At 43.8% G+C, this 19,906-nt stretch overlaps 1 protein-coding gene across 1 annotated transcript; it reads left to right on the forward strand.

Moving 5' to 3' along the window:
• Positions 1–33: 33 nt before the first annotated feature.
• Positions 34–14,808, forward strand: aimp1a (aminoacyl tRNA synthetase complex interacting multifunctional protein 1a). The gene is made up of 7 exons (XM_027026331.2): positions 34–136; positions 2,816–2,949; positions 3,086–3,199; positions 6,017–6,184; positions 10,507–10,706; positions 12,594–12,762; positions 14,529–14,808. Coding segments are annotated over exons 1-6 (669 nt in total). The 5' UTR covers positions 34–134; the 3' UTR covers positions 12,645–12,762; positions 14,529–14,808.
• The last annotated feature ends 5,098 nt before the right edge of the window (positions 14,809–19,906 follow it).

Genomic DNA, 19,906 nt, shown 5'->3' on the forward strand with positions numbered 1-19,906 from the left:
AACGTGACCGCTGCGTCATCACCAAGCGACACTGCATACGGGCCAGGCGGCGGTGTGGCGCATGCGCGTGAGTGGAGCGGCTACCTGGCTAAGCTAACCTATCTGAGGGGATTTGTAATCGTGAGTGAACTTGAATGTAAGTTTCATAACATGCACGACTCGACGCACATGTCTGAGTTTATAACATGCAGTGTTTCCAGGTTAAACCCTTTACCACAGACTGTCTCTTAGGTCTGTTCCGCCTGTCGCTGCCGGTAGGTTTGACCTCGTTAGCTCGTTGGCTAACCTAGCTAACGCTAACTAATTAATGTCTGTCCGTGTTGTTGCTGGCTGTCCAAGGCCGTTTCCGGACGTTCCTCAGACTGTTAACGACACCAGAAATGCACTGAGACGTTCTTCATGTTTCGCTAAATTTAAGCGGGATAGTCATCGTCGTTGCTTCCACCTACAGCTGTCATTTCCAGCCGTGTAACGTCCGCTGTACCAATGCAGCGCTCCGCTTCATTCACTAATGACTGTAAAGTTTAAAGCTTGGATTACACAGCTGTGAGATCTGATTTTTAGTTATATAGCGTGATATTGTTTTACTACAAATTTAAAAAACCTTGAAAACATCAAGTTAGTGTACAGTTGTACATAATTATAGGTTTTTAAGGTGGAGAATGCATATGAGTGGCGTGCTTTGTGCAATAAAGATGGATTGTCTTGCCATATGACAAATTAAATGTAATTAAAAGTAAATATATATTTGGCATGTAGCCGATAACATGGTCTGTTCTGTACAGTACTAGCGCTGCTTAGTGTAGAGGAGTGTTTGCACTCTGATTCATAATATGAAGCAGTCGATAATTTGCTGGAGAACAAGATGTGAGGGCTCTCTCACGATTTAAGGAAGCTCTATAAGACTGCTTCTGCCTAAAAATAGTGCAAGTGAATCAGCATTTGTGCAAGTGAAAGTGGCAGTTCACATAATGTGATGGAGTTACGTTTAAAAGCTTGCCATTAGAGTCGGTATGTGTCATAAATGTGAAGCATTCCACTTGCCTGATGGCATACGTGGTTGTAACATGCCCAGAACCCCAGTGCCAGCTGGGCTCCATACGTTTCACATTCAGCTTGGCGGGCAGCTGTTTCATCTCGCTGCTTGGCTGTGGTGGCTTAAACAGTCCCAGCAGCCTGTAAGAGTGGTGTGTTTTGCCGAGCCTTGATGGGTGTTCACATGATACCATCGGACTGGTGGTAAGGCAATGCCATTTTACAGACCTCATACGGGACCCATAGTCCACAGAGATGTCCATACGCTCCAGTGCCTTCCACCCCTCAGAGAACATGAGATGGAAAATATGGGAAACCATTTGGTCTGAATTATATTCCTTTAAATAGGATCACGACAGCCTTAATGGGGCTACAGGCTGACGTTGTTGTAATCGTTGTGAACCTTGTTTTCATAAAACCATATTTAATACTGAGTTATTGTATATTTGTGCATTTGTCCTTAAATCCAAAGAAAGTGGTTGTATTGACACCTTTCACAAGGCAGTTGTGTCTCATCTTCTCAGCCCAGAATTGGTCTGATCCACACACCTGTTGCCGAATTGGTCTGATCCACACACCATTTAGACTTAATAAACCTAACTTTGGCTTAACGTCATCAGAGGAAGTGAGTCCATAGAAGCTGTCTGCTAAAGGTTCATGCTAGAACTTCAGCAACTGCTGACACTAACGCTATGACTGCTCCACTGGGCATCGTGGGTGGAGAATGACCACTGCAGGACTTCACGGCGGGCCAAAGTGTCTCGACATTCTTGGAGGCTGCAAAGTGGGACTTGACAAAATTCCTAGGCTCATTTTCAGGGGCTAAGCAAATGAAAACCGCTCTGTCGTGGTGCTTGTAATTTCTTCCACCAACTTAAATCGATTCAAGGGTTCCAGAAAACAAGGGACTTTGATCCATGATATTATCAACTCCAGCTTTTTTGTGTTTCTAATTTCCTCGTCCAGGCATTTTTTTTTTTTCATCCCGCGCCAGCTGTTGTTTTCCGGCACCACCCTGTAGTATGTGTTAAGACTCTTTCTTCTCCTTTCCTGTGCCTTGTAGAAATCCCCTAATTTCGGTTTCAAGGGATGAGCCGTATCCAGCCTCGTCATGTCCACGGCTGCTGGAATAGGACACTCGACTAGTGACCCTTTTGGTCGAGCGGCACTGAAATGTTCTTTTATCCATTTGAAACTGAGAACTCTATCCTAACCATGTCAGTATTGGCACTAGAATGCCGGGAGGTGGGACAGTGGTGAAGTTTCAGTATTTCTGACTGAGTGTTCGACTGCAACCTAACCTGGAACCTGTCTGGATATTTGAGGTTTCCATGCAGCTGGTGTTCAGAAATTTCACTTTTCAGGACAAAAGTCTGGAAGTAGGAATTTATAAATCATTCATATTTTGCTTACAACAATGGAAGGTTGTCTTTGGAGATTTAAGGTGTGTATGTGCTGGGGATTTGGAGAGCAGTTGTTCCAGTGTTTGGACAGCTGTAGTGTGTAGGTCATTTCATCTGAAAGTCTTTCCGTGGTGTAATTGATAAGCACAAAATCAATGAGCCTTGGCACACCGGACTAAAATGTGAAGTCAGACACTGACACAGGCTGCCAAAACCCCACAGATTTGCATCACTGATTCTCCTTTCGTGAATCACAGCAAATTCCCAAACAGGTACAGTGTGTCCTAGCAGGTCTGCTTGGTTACATTTTAAAGGCCTCTTTACAAGTGCCTGAGAGTTTCTGCTGCAATTGATGTTTGCCGTGGCTTGTTTTTCAGGTTCCTGGGGCGCTCTTTCTTCAGGATGTCTGGCCACACCCCCTCAATCGTGAGACTGGAACAGCGAGCGGCAGAGGCCGACCACATCATTGAGTACCTCAAGGAGCAAGTCCAGCTGCTGAAGCAAAAAGCCAGTGAGCAGAAGGCCCAGCTCTCCAGACCAAACGCGCACACGCTGCCTGAGCCTGCAGGACAGCTGCGCTCAGATTCACAGCCTGCTGTCTGTCCTGTCTGAGGTCTCGCTCATGTTTTTGTTTGTTTGTTTTGAAGTTGTGCAGGCCACTGTCAGAGAGGAGAAGAAACTGATGGTGGAGAATGCCAAGCTGAAGAAGGACATTGAGGAGCTGAAGAGGCAACTTCTGGAGAAGGAAAGACGAAGAGGAGGTAGACCATGCATCCTCTGCTCCGGCACTATCTTCACTGCACCCTAGCCAAACTTTCATTCCACTGTCAACTTTCCAACTTTCATAATAAGATTTATTTCTAAATTCTATAGCACCTTTCTTAAGCTCATCCCTTTAGAAAAGGGATCAGAATCATAAAGTAAACTGTCAAAGTGATTTATAACAGAGATACAACAAAATAAGGACAAAATACAGAACAAATAAACATGACAAATCTATACACAAAACATCAGACTCTTCCAAAACAAGGTCTCTGTGAAAAGAAGAGACCTAGAAAACAAAAGCAAGGGTTAACATTGGGGAGGGGATAACAGATACATGAGTACAAGAGATCAGATGCATATGAGTTAGCAGTGAGTAAAGAGATGTCTTTTGAGTTGGAAACGGAGAGGGGGACCTTCATTTTGTAGGAGCTATGACACAAAACGCCTTGCCAGCAGCCAAGCATTTCCTACATCTCTGCACCATAGGAAGGCCTTCCTATCGGTGTCTAATTTTGATACCATGATAATGCACAGTTTGATGAGGTTTAACCTGAACTCCATCAGTGTCGGTAGATTGGTCAGAATGGGCACTAAAAAGATTTGCGACTGATTAATAGAACATCAGTTTTGTCAGTGTTGAGTTTAAGGAAACTGGATTTCATCCAGATCTTACTGATGTGAATACAGGCAGTAAAAAGGGATGATGGGGTTGGAGGGAGCAGTGGGGCTAGATGTGATGGAGCTCTGTGTGTCTTCAGCTTGGCACTGAAATCTAAGGCTGTGATGGAAAGTTAGTTGACCAGGAGGTAGCATGTAATTGAAGAGGTGAGGGCCAAGTACAGAACCCTGGGGAACACCCCCTTGGGACCAAGTACAGAACCTCTGGGAATTCCTTGTTGGGACCAAGTACTGAAGGCCAAGTATAGAACCCAGAGGAACTCCTTGTTGGGTAAAATTGTAGAGATGTATAGGAAGGAATGATTCACATAGCTTGGCCGCAGTGAAGACTAAGTGGAATTTTGCACTATTTTGCAGTGGAAAGAAATTTTAGACTTACAGACCATGCTGGTAATTATGGAAAGAAATGAGATGCGCATGCAGCATCGAGCAGGTCTGTTTGTCATTGTCACTATAAATATTACAATGACTTGTAAGTCCGGGTCTTTTTGTAAAGTCACTCATGAAGCCCCCCGTTGAGGGTGGAGACGGTCCAAACATAGTCTCCAGGCCATGTGACCTGGAGCTTTACAGCTGGTGTGGTTGCAATCAGAGGGGATCACATTTGGGATATTTAGTACTAGTGGTGTCTGAGAGACATGAAGCTTGTGCGAAGGCGGTGAAGTTTGGAGGATAAGCTATTGAGGCTGTGAGGATTCTATAACACAAGAATCCTGTCATTAACACTTCAGTAATGCTTTCCAGAGCACCCAGATGGGAAATGTGCAAAATTAGAACAAATACACATTTGAGGTTTTTTTTTTCAGAAAGTCCCACTGTGGGTTTTGGATAGTGCAATGCCTGTAAATAAGTTATGTTTATCCATTTTTCCTGTTATAAGGATTATTTTTAGTATACCCTTTTTCATCAGTTAAAAGGAGCATAAAGCTCAATGATGGAAATGTTCAAAGCCTTCTGATCGTGTCTCGCACAGTGCACTTTATTCGTGGTTTCTCAGAAAGCCGGACAGCTGAGTCACTGTAGAGTCCCTCGGTGACTGCCTGTCTGCCCTTTGAAAGCGGCTGATTCAAATTTCCTCTTGCGAATGGACGGTTAGAGCACGCAGGGGAACACAAGCCCATAGTTAGCTTAAGTAAACTCTGTATTATCGTAATTAACAAAGAATGCCGCCTGTGCTGCACACCAGTGGTGTTTAGCATTCCTGCAAAGACCTGACCCATGCAGCGCAATCAGACTGCTGCCCTGTGGCAGTCTAGTTCGGCCTGTGTGCCTGGCCCCAGGTCTTGATTTTCCTCTTCTGCTCCATGCTCAAGAGGGCTGCATGGTCTTTCCCTGTTAAATTCTCCTGGATGATGGAGTCTCTTCCTCCTCCAAGCACATAAATAATCCTCATCTATGTCATGTGGAATTATGTGGCTCGACTACATTGAGCATGTGAGGGAGATCCGTCAAAGCAAATTTCCATCATTCTTTGGAGAAGCTGGACTCTGTGCCTGTTCTTTTGGCCCAGGGACACATTTTAATGCAGCAATAAGGAACACTCTGGGAAAGCAGTGCAAAAGTAGCAGGTGTTTTTCACCGTGCCTCCTTTAAGCTGTCTGGGCGAAGAGATGGGCTTGACTGGTGTTTCTGTGGTTGCCAAATACGTTTTGAAAAGCCTCTAGAGTCGAGAGGCTTTTTATTGTCCTTCCAGGCCTGCAGTATGTGTCTATAGAGTGAAGTGAACTTTCAGCACTGTCCTGCAACACAAAGGAAGATGAGTGTGAACAGTATTAAGGTCTCAGAAAAAAAGGTGGAATCACACATTGAGCAAGTTCAGTTAGTGTGTTTTGTGGTAGTATGCATTTCATGTGTTGCTGAAGTATGTTCATATTATGACTGGCACAAAAATAAGGTCAGTTAATGGTGGAATAAGTCGTTAGGTATGTTGGCTATATTTTTTGGGGGGGGACTATATACACGTTCCATTTTTTCTGTTGTGCTTTGTCTTGTCAGCTTTCCATCCCTCTACGCTGGTCTAGCAATGACCTGAGCTTCTGGGAAACAAAGCCCTGTCCAGTTTAAGGAAGTCTTACGCACGTGTGTGTGTGTGTGTGTGTGTGTGTGTGTGTGTGTGTGTGTGTGTGTGAGACTAGTGAGAGAGGTGGCCATGCCAGCAGCAGACTCCACGATCCAGTGCGTCTCTGAGCACTCTGCACCAGAGCCTCCTGCTCCTCCACCCACCACTGCACCTGCCTCCGCTGCTAAAAAGACTCCACTTGCCAATGATGAGGCCAAGAAGAAAGTGAAACAGGAGAAAAAAGGTGAGACCATTTGCAACATGGGCAGGGGGTGTTTGGGGGGTGTTCCAGTCAGTGTTCCAGCCCATTCTCAGGGACCCCGCCCACCCCCCGACAGTCCTGCGTCTGGCCTGGGAGCTGGGCTAGAGTGAAAATGTGGGTACTGTCTGAGGTTCCTTGAGGACTGGGGTGAAAGACCACACTGAGGTAAGTGGATGCATACACAAATTGTGATTTATATTGCAATTGCAGTGTGCCTTGTAATAGATTAAAACGTCATTGGGGCATCTTGGAATCCTTACATCATAGCTACAGGTTGACTTGTCGAATTGTTTGTTGGTTCCTGTGAATGCTATGACAGAGCACGCACACAGTACATACCTGGGCCGTCTGGGATTGGTCAGCATACATACAGAGCACCAGAAACCTGATTGGTTACAGGGTTCTGTTGCATGTTTCACTTACTGGAAGGCCAAAATTGCAGTAATGATCACCAAACCTGCCCAGTCAGGTTATTCTGGTGAAACCAAATCTCATTGCTCACTGCTTTGTGGTTTGCTTTTACATTTGCAAAAACAACTGTGAACAATTTTTCCCAGACAATTTACACAAGCATAGTTTTCATCTTAAGACCCACACTTAAAACATCACTGATTCGTTTGCACCGTAAACCACATTTCTAATTGTAATTATACACAGGATGATATGTCCAGAATCCCCTGTCAAGCTACAATGATTTTACATAAGGCCCGGTACACAGACATATAATAAGACTCAAAATAAACCTCTACGAGCCCACTGTGTCACAAGCTCTACACAGACGTTGGCAGGGAGGTACCTCCCATCATTTGTGTGCTAATTCCACTGAATTAGGCCCACGTCACCTCTGGAACATTCAACCGTGCGGTCTGGTGTCCCAGCCCCACACCCCCCACGTCCAAACTACTTACTGATCCCCTCTAAATGTGAACCCTCGCCAGCCCCACTGTCACCGTTAATGCACGATCAACGCCACCAGTTCAACGTGGACTTTACGCACTACGCCATCTGTACAGATTGAATTAGCCTCCCTGTATTTACCCACTGCACTCCCACCACACAGCCAGTCACTCTCTAAACCATAAAATCCATACCGGCCTCCCTGGTGACTAAGGCCAAGTCCAGTCAGACTGACACTGTTGCGCACTCCTGCTTTCATTTCAATTTTAGATATGACTGATTATAATATGGCAGTCTCCTCACCTGGCCTGTCCTCTATGTACTAGAGACACCAGAAACCTCAGCCTCTCTATGCTGTATTTTCTCAGCTAGCCTGCACCTATAGTTACTGGGCTTGGCTACAAATCCTCTAGCACCAGTTGTTACTGGTCTTTTATGTGCTTGCCACACGCATTCCCTCACCTCAGCCAAGTGTGCATACTCTTAACTGTTCACTCTATAAAATAAACCCCACTTTTTTTTCTGAGTACAGCAGGGCACGTGGCCCCAGTGTACACGCGGTGGGACCTGTAAGTTTCCACACTCTCACTTACCAGTATTTCTAACCTGCACCTCCTCTCCACTACACTGTCCCTCAGGCACACACCTAATTATTCAGTTACTGACACTAATGAGCAACATGTTAAACTCATAAGTGCTTATTATGGAATAAATATAAGCTTATTGTTGAATAAATATGAGCGTATTATTGAATAAACATGGGCATCTAAGTACTTGATTGTGCCTACATGTGTAGCGTCCCTGCACTAACTAACCTTACATGCCAAAAAAACCCAACTCAAATTAATATGCAAGATATTCACCTTCCTGCTGTCCAAGGACATTGCAAGTTTCTCCTAGCAAAAGTTTTATGCTAATTTAATTTTTATGATTAATATAATTGTTCATTCATAGATTTTTGCTATAGTCTCTTAGTATTGAATTCCTAATTCCTAATGGAGCCTCGCATTGACTTGGTGTATCAGCTGAGTCATTTGTAAAGTAAATTACACTTTGTTTCCTGGTATTAAATTGCATCAAAATGTGAAAGTCTTCAAAGAGTGATGGCAGTGTGTGCTTGGCTTGTCCACAAACTGAAACCACAAACCAATATGAACCACTGGTTTGTCTCATGTTGACACTTCAGAGTGGGGTCACAAACAATAGTAAAGCCAGAATAGATTTTTCACAGATAGCAATGTGTTCAAGATGGCCTTCATTCTGTTGAAATCAGTCAGCCGATTCCTTATACGCTTGTTTATAGAACTTATTCTCAACATAAATCATGCAGGTTCTTTCTTTCTGGTGAAATGACACGTCCCAAAGCAGATTGCAACCAATCTTTAAAATATGAATTTACGGGAACAGTTTTTGAGGGGGCGTGAGCTGGTGTTGGTGTATGAGCGTAAGAACGTGTGTCTCACATTCTATTGGTCCAGATGTCAAACATTGTGAATATAAATTCACATTTATATAAATTCACAAATATAAATGTCGTCAAAATGTTTTAATGAATGTAAAATCACACCTGTAGCAAACTCTATAAGCATTTATCCCTCACTGCGTTTGTTCTGTAGTATCCTGGACAAATTAGTCAGCCATCAGGCCAGAAAAGCACACCATGTAAGCCTTGTGCGAATGGAAATACATCATTGACCTGATTAAAATGAAGAAACACTGTTTAAAGCCAAACGATTTGTAAATGCTGAAGGGAAAAAAATTAAACTAGTTGTAATATAACAAAGCTTGTGCTGTGGGTGCTTCAGCTCTCTGGCTTCTCCTGAGCACTGTTTTTTTTTTTTAATTACCTGCTCACTCAATTGAATTGTTCAGGATGTGTAAGTCGGGCTTGAAGAATTTTAAGGGATACTTTTTTAGTTTCATAGCCTGCCACAGAGCATCTGGAGCTAGTGGAAAAGTAATGTACTATTTTGGAATGCTCGCCTTGATTTGAGTGAAACGGCGCACAGTGACAGTCGCTGGCATATTTGCTTTCGCTCTGGGGGGCAGGGGCAGATCTGAGCTCAGACGGCAGGGCCACATAGTTTCCGCGTGCGGCCTATGGAACGTATGCAGACTGGCCTCCACAGATCAGTGTGGCACTGCTAAAAATAAGGCATTAAAGGGGCCCTAAGAAAAGTATGAGCCCAGTTCACCCGCCCCGGGCCTGAGCTCTGTTGTAGAAATGGCAGAATGGACTGCCATGAGCACAAGGGTGGATTGGGTGCTGGGCACAGTGCCAGGTGCCCTGCTTCAGGTAGCGGTTTTGAGCACACCATTCATCTCTGTGAACGAGCTGTTCTAGTGCTGATGACAAAATGCTGAAAAAATGTCACTGGCTCCATTTTCCTCACCTCCTCTCAGTAGTGATGCCACAAAAACAAATTCAAAATGGATCCAGAAAGTCTTAACTGTAAAGGAAGAAGAGTGTCGTACTTTGTTAATGACCTCATTCTAAGCAGTACTGGTCAGCCTTGGTCCGTTGATAGCTGGATTAGCTCTGTTTTGGAGTGGAGTAGTTCTGTACTACATTTACATCTTTACATTTGTGGCATATAGCAGATGCTCTTATCCAGAGCGACTAACAAAAATGCTTTGCCATTTACTCATAAAATGTGTCCTATCCAGTACAGTAGTTAGAGGAATACAGGAATCAATGCTGATACCCAGAAATGCAAAATAAACATAATACCAAACAGTAAGTACTAGAGTTCGTTACTCAACATGGGTGCAGGATCACTGGTCATTTAAATATTCCACAAATCGATTAATCGTTAATCCATGTTTGAAGACTGCAAGGGACTCTGCTGTCTGGACAGCCAGTGAAAGTTTGTTCCACCATCTGGGAGCCAGGACCGAGAATAGTCTCAAAGCTTCTCTTCCATGAGACTTGAAGCATGGTATGTCAAGCTGAGCCATACTTGAGGTTCAAAGTACTCGACGTACAAATTGGGCTTTGACCTTTGACATCATGTATGGAGGGCCTGGTCCGTTTTTGTCTTTATGGGCGAGCATCAGGGTTTTAAATGCGGGCAGCTACTGGAAACCACTCTAGGGAATGCAGCAGTGGAGTGACTTGAGTGAACCTTGAAGACCAGTTGTGCTGCTGCGTTTTGGATCACTTGTAGAGGTCTGATGGCCCTTAGAGGAAGACCAGCAGGTAGCAAGTTGCAGTAGTGTATCCTTAGATGACACGTGACTGATCAAAAACCTGGGCAGCTTCCTGTGAGAGAAAGGGCCAAATCCTTCATAGGTTACAAATAGAAATCTGCAAGACTGGAGTAGATTTTAAACGTGATGGGCTGTCATCCATGAAGCCCTACTAAATGCTCAGTATGTGAAACGGCCTGTCCATGTCTGTCCCAAAGAGAAACAGGAGAAGAAGGCCGCCGCCCCCCAGGACGAGCCTAAGGTGGACGTGTCTCGGCTGGACCTGCGCGTGGGCCGCATCCTCTTGGCCCAGAAGCACCCCGACGCCGACAGCCTGTACGTGGAGCAGGTGGACGTGGGCGAGGCAACACCCCGCACCGTTGTCAGTGGCCTGGTTAAACACGTCCCCCTAGAGCAGGTACTGCAACTCTACTGCGTCTTAGGGTGACCTTTCTTGTGCTTCCCTGACCTATGGTTATCTTGTGCTTAGATTGAAATAATGGTGTATATTACACATACTTAATGTAATGGAATAAAATATTAACGATATTGAAATAAATATTAAACAAATCCCTAAACTGGGTGCCACAGGATGTGTAGGCACTCATTACTTTTGCGAGACCAACATAGCAGTATGTTTCTTTGGATGAAAACAGTGCTCACATGTCTGATTGTCCTTCTGTTTTCTAGCTGAAACTGTAGTGACCAGGCAAAGGCTTTGTGTAGAAAGCTCTGCAAAGTGTAGCTTCATTAAAGACTTTTTTCTTCCACAAAGAAATCTCCCACACGTAGATGGTTTGATTTAAACCATTGCTTCAGGAATTGTTTGTTACCCTGAACAATGAAAGCTGTATTTCTGCGTTTTTGGGTGCTAAACTTCAGCGTGGGTGGAGGGAAGATATTTCATTTTTATTGGTCCCAATAAATTGCCCAGACCACCGCAGAGCGTGCTGCCGTCACGTCCCAGCGTGTTCTTGGCATGTTCCACAGAGCTGTCAGTCAGCGCATGTGCCGTGTCTGTGTGTCTAATTTGTGATTTGTCTTTAAGGATTCCTGGTCGCTAGTTTGTCTGTAATTTTACTCTGATCCACTCTGATCTGCTTTAGGTGTCTAAGCTCTTAAAGTTTTCTTCTCACTTCATGACCAAATTATTCAACTGTGCATTTGATTACAGTGATTAAGCAGACTTAATGTGGAGATTTGTACAGACAATTTTTAACATGGCACTTGACAGAAATGGCTGGACAAAATATTGCTATTACTTTTTTTTTTTTTTTTGTTATTATATAATGTTAAATACTAAACATTTCTAATTGAAGCACTACAGGTTATTGTACAAAAGTAACAGAACTTAATAAGCATTTCATCTTAAAAAGCAATCAAACCTGGCTTTGTGTTTAGATTGTTGAGTTGATTCTGTAAGTGTAAGCTAGCGGGTATTTATCTCCACAAACCCGTGTCCCATCTCGGTGTCGTCTCGCTGTACTCTAGGAATCCTTCAGACGTGCCGTGGCACACAGATGCTCTTAATGCCAGAGCACCTTGTCTCTGTCATTTACAGGACATTCTTAGCACAACCGCTGTTAAGTAACCTGGCTCCAGCCTGCTGGAGAAACCCACAGCATCAAACGCTTTGTGTTGCCATAACAAACTAGTTGCATTTCTTTAAAAGCATCGTGCACTCTTCAACAGCACAGTCTGAGTTGGAGGCCAGTTTAGTACCATTCTTTTTCTCGCAAAATGAGCAGTAATTTTGTAATTATGAGATTGATGGTTGTCTTTAGTATGGAACAAGCTTAAAACCTGACTGTCTATACAAAGTATGTTAGCTTTTATAACTGATTAAGTCTGTTTTTGAAAAACAGGAAGTGAGATATCCAACATATATAGTCATTTTCACTATAAATTGTTATAGAAAAACAGGAATCTGGATTTCTGAAGTTTTTTAAACCTTAATTTATGAAGCGTAATTTAGCTTAATTTCTATGCTGTAAGGGCTAGATGTCAGTAACTTTATACATTGTCTAATCAATAGTCCAAATACAAGTGAGGTTTTATGTCAGGATACAGTGTTCTTTTCTGTTGTGACCATATTCTGACTTGGGGAAGCGTATGAAGACATCTATGTGCCTACATGTGCATCACCATTTCATAAGCCTTTCACAGAGGAGGACTGCTCTAGTGTGTGTGGTGTGTGCGGTGTGTGTGGTGTGTGTGTGTGAAGATGCAGAAATGATCTCTGGACATGCAGAACTAAACTTCAATGACTTTTTGTCTCTAAACTCTGCCAACTTTGTGCTCTCAGATGCAGAATCGCATGGCAGTGCTTCTGTGTAACCTGAAGCCGGCGAGATGAGGGGGCGTCTTGTCTCAGGCTATGGTTATGTGCGCCAGCTCCCCAGACAAAGTGGAGATCCTGGACCCTCCCAGCGGCTCCGTGCCAGGGGACAGAGTCACCTTCCAGGGTTTTCCAGGTAAACCTTACACACACACACACACACACAGGCCTGCACATGTGTCTCTTGACTTGGCCTCCTATATGGGACCTTTATCGTTGGCCCACATTTTCTTCAGCTGATGGTCAGGGAGTCATGACTGCTAAACGTATCTTCAGACATTTTCAGTAGCTCAGTTTTTGCCACTCACTGAAAACTCATCGGCGTGTCCTAAACGACCTGCATGCTGGCACTGTCGCGGTGTCCGCTGACCACAGAAAAGGAGCACAGATGAACCAAGGCAGTTTTCCTCGGAGTCTAAACTTGCCAAAGAATTAAGAGCTTAAACGGGCAATCCTGGGCCAAAAACAAACACAGACAGCACTGACCAGCCACATCAAAGAGGTCTGTTCCCAAAGTCTGTCTCATTCTGCTTATGCTAGATCACGGGCAGAATTCCCTCCGTTATTTGGTAACAGCTTAACTGGTCTGCTTCTGCTAGACAGAGGCCTGCGATGGCACATTGTCCACCACCAGATGTGATCCATGTGCACTCAATAAGAGTCCACAAAGAAAAGATGTTTATCGCTCAGGTTTCCCTGCACAGGTCATGGGTGCCCGTGACATGTTGCAGAGAGCACTCTGCTCCACCATCACCTGAATGTTCCAGCATCTTTCCAAGAGCCATTTTCTTAACAGCAAAAAAAAAAAAAAAAGGCAGAGTGGGGGGGGGGGGGGCGTTCTTGCAGTGTAATAAACCTAAACACCCTTAGCGGAAGCAGCTCAACACTGTGATGTTCTCTCTTTGGGCTGTATAATATGGCATAGCTAAGAAAACAGTAACACGGGGAGTGCAACATGTGTGCTTGATTAAGTGCAATAACTAAATAATAGCTGAATGGAAAGATTCCCAGTCAGCTGGTTGAGTCTGGAGCAGGGCTGGACCTGCAGGAGGTGTCACCCGGTCTCCAGCAGGTCCATGTGGCTTTGCTGGGGCTGTCGTCCCCCTCCCTCTCCTTCAGCTGTTGCTTTTAGGAGGTATCCCCAGCCAGCTGACGAATCGGATGGCTGCCGCGCTCCGGTTGGCCAGGGCGGCGGAGATGGGAGGGGCGGTCGTCTCCGCCTCCGCCCATCTGTTCCTCAGACCACAGCATCCTTACACAAGACGGCAGCTGGACACGCCAACGGGATGTTTACGGCACGCAGAGACAGATGCCAGCACCTGTTCTCATCCTCGGCTTGCTTTCTAGTTCTCTCTCTTTTTATGAGATGTCACAAGAGAGTTTGGGATGGAAACCAAAGGGCGCATCCACAAGATTGCAGACAGATTCAGAAGGGAATGTCCTGAAACAGCGACGGGCTGCTTGCACACCGAGCGACTTCCACACTAAATTTAACCGCGTTTGACCCTAAATTGTGGTCTGCAGGTCATTAGGAACCCTTGTCGTCCATTCTCACATGTGCCATTCCAGCTGCCTCGAGCGCAGACCGTAGTTTTGATGTTGGTTGGAAGTTGCCTTTGTTGTGTAAGCGTGTTGTTGAACTGGTGTTTGCCACATGTCTCTGCACAACTTACTGTTGTCTGGCAGCATGTTAGGACTTTGGCGAGCACATGCAAGTTACCCATCAAAACTGAGAGGGCTTCTCTGGTTGCCACTCAATTTTACGGCTCTTCTAGGAGGACTGTTGCTGTTGGAGTCAGACTGTAAACCAAAGCTTGCGCTCCCTTGCACGTTTATTTAATCATTGTCCGTGTAGAATCCACTGCATGGACTTTACCTGTGTCTCTCTGCTGTCTGATCCAGGAGAGCCTGACAAGGAGCTGAACCCCAAGAAGAAAGTGTGGGAGCAGGTGCAGCCGGACCTGTGCACTGACGCCCAGTGCGTGGCCACGTACAGGGGCGCTGCCTTTGAAGTGGCGGGAAAAGGTGTGTGCAAAGCCCAATCCATGAGCAACAGTGGGATCAAATGAGGCCTCTGGGTCGTAGGAGCTCCCAGCTGACCTAAGCCTTGGGACTTGTATGTCTTCTGATGGTACTATTAAAGGAGGAAAAAATCATTAATAAATGATTTGTTTAAACATTACCCTTGAGTTTCAGTATGTAACTAGTATATCTGTCTACAGGTTTTTAGTGTGTATGCTCACTCAACTGAAGTTCTCTCTCACACACACATGCGCACACACACACACACACACACGCGCATACACACTCGCGCGCGTGCGTGCGCGCACACACACACGCAAACACACACACACACACACACACACACACACAGTGCATATCCTTGTCATCCAATTTTGCTCCTCTTGCTGTAATTTTCAGTTAATATTGACATATTTTATACGTGAACTCATCAGAGATATTGATCAGGTTGTGTTAATTTTCTTCATCCTGAACTTCTCTCAGTGAGTATCTGCACTCACTTTGTCCGAACCTTCCCCTGAGAGGCACACGCGGGAGTTTTCAGCAGGAAGTGTTGCTTGCTGCTTCTCTGCACTCGTGTACGCCAGATGCCGTAGGCCGCCGGATTCCTGTTTCCTTACGAACATGATTACGTCAGCGGTAATCTGCTCCATGAATACAGCTCGAGATCTGTAGTTGTGCTGCACTGCAGGGCTCCTGTACTGTGCTCCTAGTTTAGCGCAGTTATAGTTTGGTTAGAGGCGACCTTCGTTTTTTTTTCCATTCCTTCTAACTAAACTGGTTTCCAGGTACTGAAGATATCTGTGTTCATACTTTCATAGTCCTAAGTTTCCTCTTTTTTTCCCCCCCTCACAATTCAATTTGATCCACATTATTGGGAATTGTTAGTTTTCAGTTAATATATATTTTGAAGAAAACGAAAACAAAACCACATATAACCATTTAACATACCAAAAGCATTAGACCAGAGCCATAGTGTTAGCAAAGGTGACACTGCTAACAAGATGACAAGCTTGTAAAATGAGAAACATAAATAAATTCACATGTATTTTTATGTCTCAAAGGAGCTTTTCACATGTATATCTGACAGAATAACCGTAAATATTATCTTTTATTTCTCTCATGTCAGGTGAGAACTCAAAAAATGTTGGGAACAGGAGTGAGAAGAGAGTGTTGGCAGATGCAGAGCAGGTAGAAGCGAGAGGGAGAGGGCATGCAGGGAGGAGCGGCCCTTTAAACAAAACAAAGCAAAGCATAGATAATTCTGCCATTACTACTGGCACACCAGTGATTGTGTGCGCCCAGTACGACAGGTAAACCAGTAACACGTCTGTTTGTTGGATCCTACACTTGCAGAATTAACTGACAAATGCACAAGAATTGGAGCGACACTCATTCTTGCTTTAGTGTTAAAGTATTGTTTAGTTTTTCTCAACCTAAGCAAAGATTTCAAAGTGGCAGAAGGATAATTCTGAAGAAAGGTTTCTGTTTCCATCACGGCTGCGCTAAAGGCATGACTTTAATTTGATGGAATGACTATTGTGATGCCATGATTTGAATTTCAGGAGTAGGAATCAGATTTTTTAAATTTGCAAACCAAATTTTTCATTTGAATATGATTAAATTGAAAGTGTTAAATTTGTAATTAAGGTGTTAAAATAAAAATGCGCGTGGAGTGTTGAATTTGTAGTTCGAAGAAGTGTAGATTGAACTGGTTGGTGCATCTCATCTGAGAGCTGATGATTTTCAAATTATGAAATAAAAAATTCAGATGTATAAAAATCAAATTCAGGCAGTGGTGGCACAGTTCTCATTTCATCCAAACTGCCATTTTCCTGGTGGTTGCAGGCATCGTGACCTTGCGTGTCCCCACTCCACTGTGTGGGGACACGCCACAAGCCTCGGGCTCCCTGCTCCTGTAGTCACTTCGACAGTGTGGACGTGCAGAGGGTGCCCCCGAGCAGTGACAGCCTGTTGCACGCACAGTTCTAGCCACTACACACACTCTGTGATTAGTGAGGAATAAAACATCGTCCCCACATGCCTTGCGTGCATGTGAGTCTTTCACGATCTAGTCTAGTGTACTCTGAGCCTCAGTGCTTAACTGAGTGTGTCCTACAGACGTTCGGTTGTTTAAGAACTTCCAGTGTGCAGGTTTTAACTTACTCCTGTAATTAACTCTGTTCAAGCCAACATTCCATGGTATAACCTAAAATGTTGGTATTATAAAAAATAAATAATAAATACAGGCCAGCATCGCTGTCCAAAATATAGTAGTAACTGTTTATTTATGTTGTGTGTGTGTGTGTGTGTGTGTGTGTGTGTGTGTGTGTGTATAATGATGTTTATATGACACAATAACTCTCTTGATTGCACTGTCCATGCAGGATTATTTAAAATATCTTATTTTTCTTGTCTAGGCCACAAGCACAACACGCTATATTTTTAATGTTTTGCTTACGGAACGTGTGCGGGAGGGTAGTGTAAGTGTGATGGATGTGAGTTCACACTGTAAGTCATCTCCCCTGAGTATCCCAAACTAAGGTTTTTCCCTTCGTGAGGTGAACATTACATTTGGGGTGAGCTTCTTTGCCCATATCTGATTTGTCAGGTAAGACCTGCTACTTCCTAATTTGTATGCAAAAAAAAAAGAGTTTATTCGACTTGCACAATATTTACAACAAATGCAAGTCATTGCTGATGTATCGTGTAAGGGCAAACAATTTGCTAGTGGAATCTCATCTGAGAGTGTTAGCGATTTCTTTCCCCCAGCGTTCAGACATTATTTAAATGTTTTTAAAGAAATAAATCAATTTGTAATGTGGTGTCACTTGGCAAATAATTCTACTTCAAAATCGCACATCAGAAAGCAACAGTGACAATAATGACCACTTCTTGACCTACAGTTTTTGTTGGTCATGAACCCAGAGAACATTTTCATTGCCTTAATGCGGTCAAGTGTTATGACAACCTTGAAAAATAGCATTTTCCACTTTTAAAACTAACACAGACACATCTTTTGTTTTGGTTTCCTGTCTTTCAGTGATGTTGAATTAATTAGCTGTCAAAACAGGCCTTTACAGTGTAAACAAATCCCATCAAAGCAGTATTTGGATTGTTGCATATGCGGTCGGAAAAAAATCTTGAATGATTGTGATCGGCGATCACTTTAAAAGTGTGGTGAAATCAAATCGTAGAAAAATAGTAGAACTCAGGAATATGTTTAATAGTGAAAGTAAGAGCATTTCCACACACACAATGCAAAGGGAACTCAAGGGATTGGGACTATACATCTGTGTAGCCTTAAGAAAACCACTTGTCAGTAATGCTAACTGGCAAAAACAGCTTCAGTTTGCTAGAGAGCATAAAGATTGGACTCTGGAGCAATGGAAGAAGGTCATGTGGTCTGATGAGTGATGCACTCATCATGCCTAGTGCCTACCATACAAGCCTGTGGGGGCAGTGCTATGATCTGGGGTTGCTGAAGTTGGTCAGGTCTTGGTTCAGCATTGTTATGTGCCCAAAGAATGAGGTCAGCTGACTACCTGAATATACTGAACGACCAGGTTATTCCATCAATGGATTTTTTCTTCCCCGACGGCACGGGCATATTCCAAGATGACAATGCCAGGATTCATCGGGCTCAAATTGTGAAAGAGTGGTTCAGGGAGCATGAGACATCATTTTCACACATGGATTGGCCACCACAGAGTCCAGCCCTGGGATGTGTTGGAGGAGACTTTGCGCAGTGGTCCAAATCTCCCATCATCAGTACAAGATATTAGGGAAAAATGAATGCAACTCTGGACAGAAATAAATGTTGTGACATTGCAGAAGCTTGTGGAAACGATGCCACATTGAATGCATGCTGTAATCAAAGTTAAAGGCGGGCCAAAGAAATATTAGAGTGTGACCTTTTTTTTGGCCAGGCAGTGTATACAAAAGACCCATTTACCAGAGTTCTATTTCCTTTAGTAGAGATCACGAAAATCATGAAAACATTATTGTTCAGAATCAGCTTGAGCTTAAGAGACTGAAAAAAAAAGTAAGCTTTAGGGAAAAAAATTAAAGAAAAAAAAACAATCAGGAAATTGTAACACAGCACACAATTGTGAACCATTATTGGCAGACCTGAAATGGTTTGTCAGCGGTTTATGATGCATTTGAGTCTTTGGACTTCTTAAATGGCCATCCATGCCTTCCACACTCGTGGGCATATAAATGCAAGGTTCAACATGGAAACACAGCACTCAGAAAAAGATTCAGAAGGGGGGCTTTCATAACTCATAACTTTCATGCCGCTAGAGTGATAGCTCAGTGGTTGAGGAACTTTACTTGTAATCTGAAGGTTGCTGGTTCAAGTTGCCACTGTTGGGCCCCTAAGCAAGGCCCTTAACCCTCAATTGCACAAGTTGTACTCAGTCATAATTGTAAGTCGCTTTGGATAAAAGCATCGGCTAAATGCTATAAGTGTAAAAACTAAAAGCCATCTGTTGTTTTAACATTTAATATGTGACGAAATTGGCAGAGGACGTGGATTTTGCCCAATGAATCATGAGTAATAAACTTCAGTAGAATGTTTTGGAGACATCACGCCTTCACCACCAGTGAAGGCCCGGTGGAAGGATGTCACAAGAACATCCAAACATCAGCCCACACCTGGAGTTTCTTAACCAACTTCAACTGGAGCTGCATTCTACAATCACAAAACAAATTGTCTTTACTTCCAAAGGTCCAAAGGGAATTGTCGTTACTTCCAAAGACTCTGGGAAATCTTGCCTGTCATATAGGTTTACAATAGTTAATAGTGTAGGTTGTCATGTTAGGTTGTTTGGGATGGGCGCTATTTGTAATCCGATTCCATTTGTTTCGTTACTTGTTTCTAGAAAGGAAAGAAACTGAAGACCACAGCAAATTCTAAGGACAGGGATGAGTCTCAGAGGGCTGTGTAGCCAGACTTTGCTAAGTGAGACTATACTGATGCTTGTGTGATTGTAGCAGGTTCCCAGAACTTGTGTTTGATGTGGATTTGGCAGAAACATGGTGTTGCAGAAGTTCACACACCATGTTCTGACCCGACCAAACTTTAAATCCCTCTCGGCTTGAAATCTGCATTTACAGCTCCAAAATCGGCACAACGCAGGTTCACCCTCCCTCCAAGCCAGACAACCTCTGGCTAAATAATCTCTGCGTGCTGCTCTGTGATTGGTCTGGCAAGAAATAGAACCATTGACTCTCAAGGCTTCACGAGTACAGCG

Source organism: Electrophorus electricus, chromosome 11 (genome assembly GCF_013358815.1).
Source record: "Electrophorus electricus isolate fEleEle1 chromosome 11, fEleEle1.pri, whole genome shotgun sequence".
Classification (NCBI taxonomy): Eukaryota; Metazoa; Chordata; class Actinopteri; order Gymnotiformes; family Gymnotidae; genus Electrophorus; species Electrophorus electricus.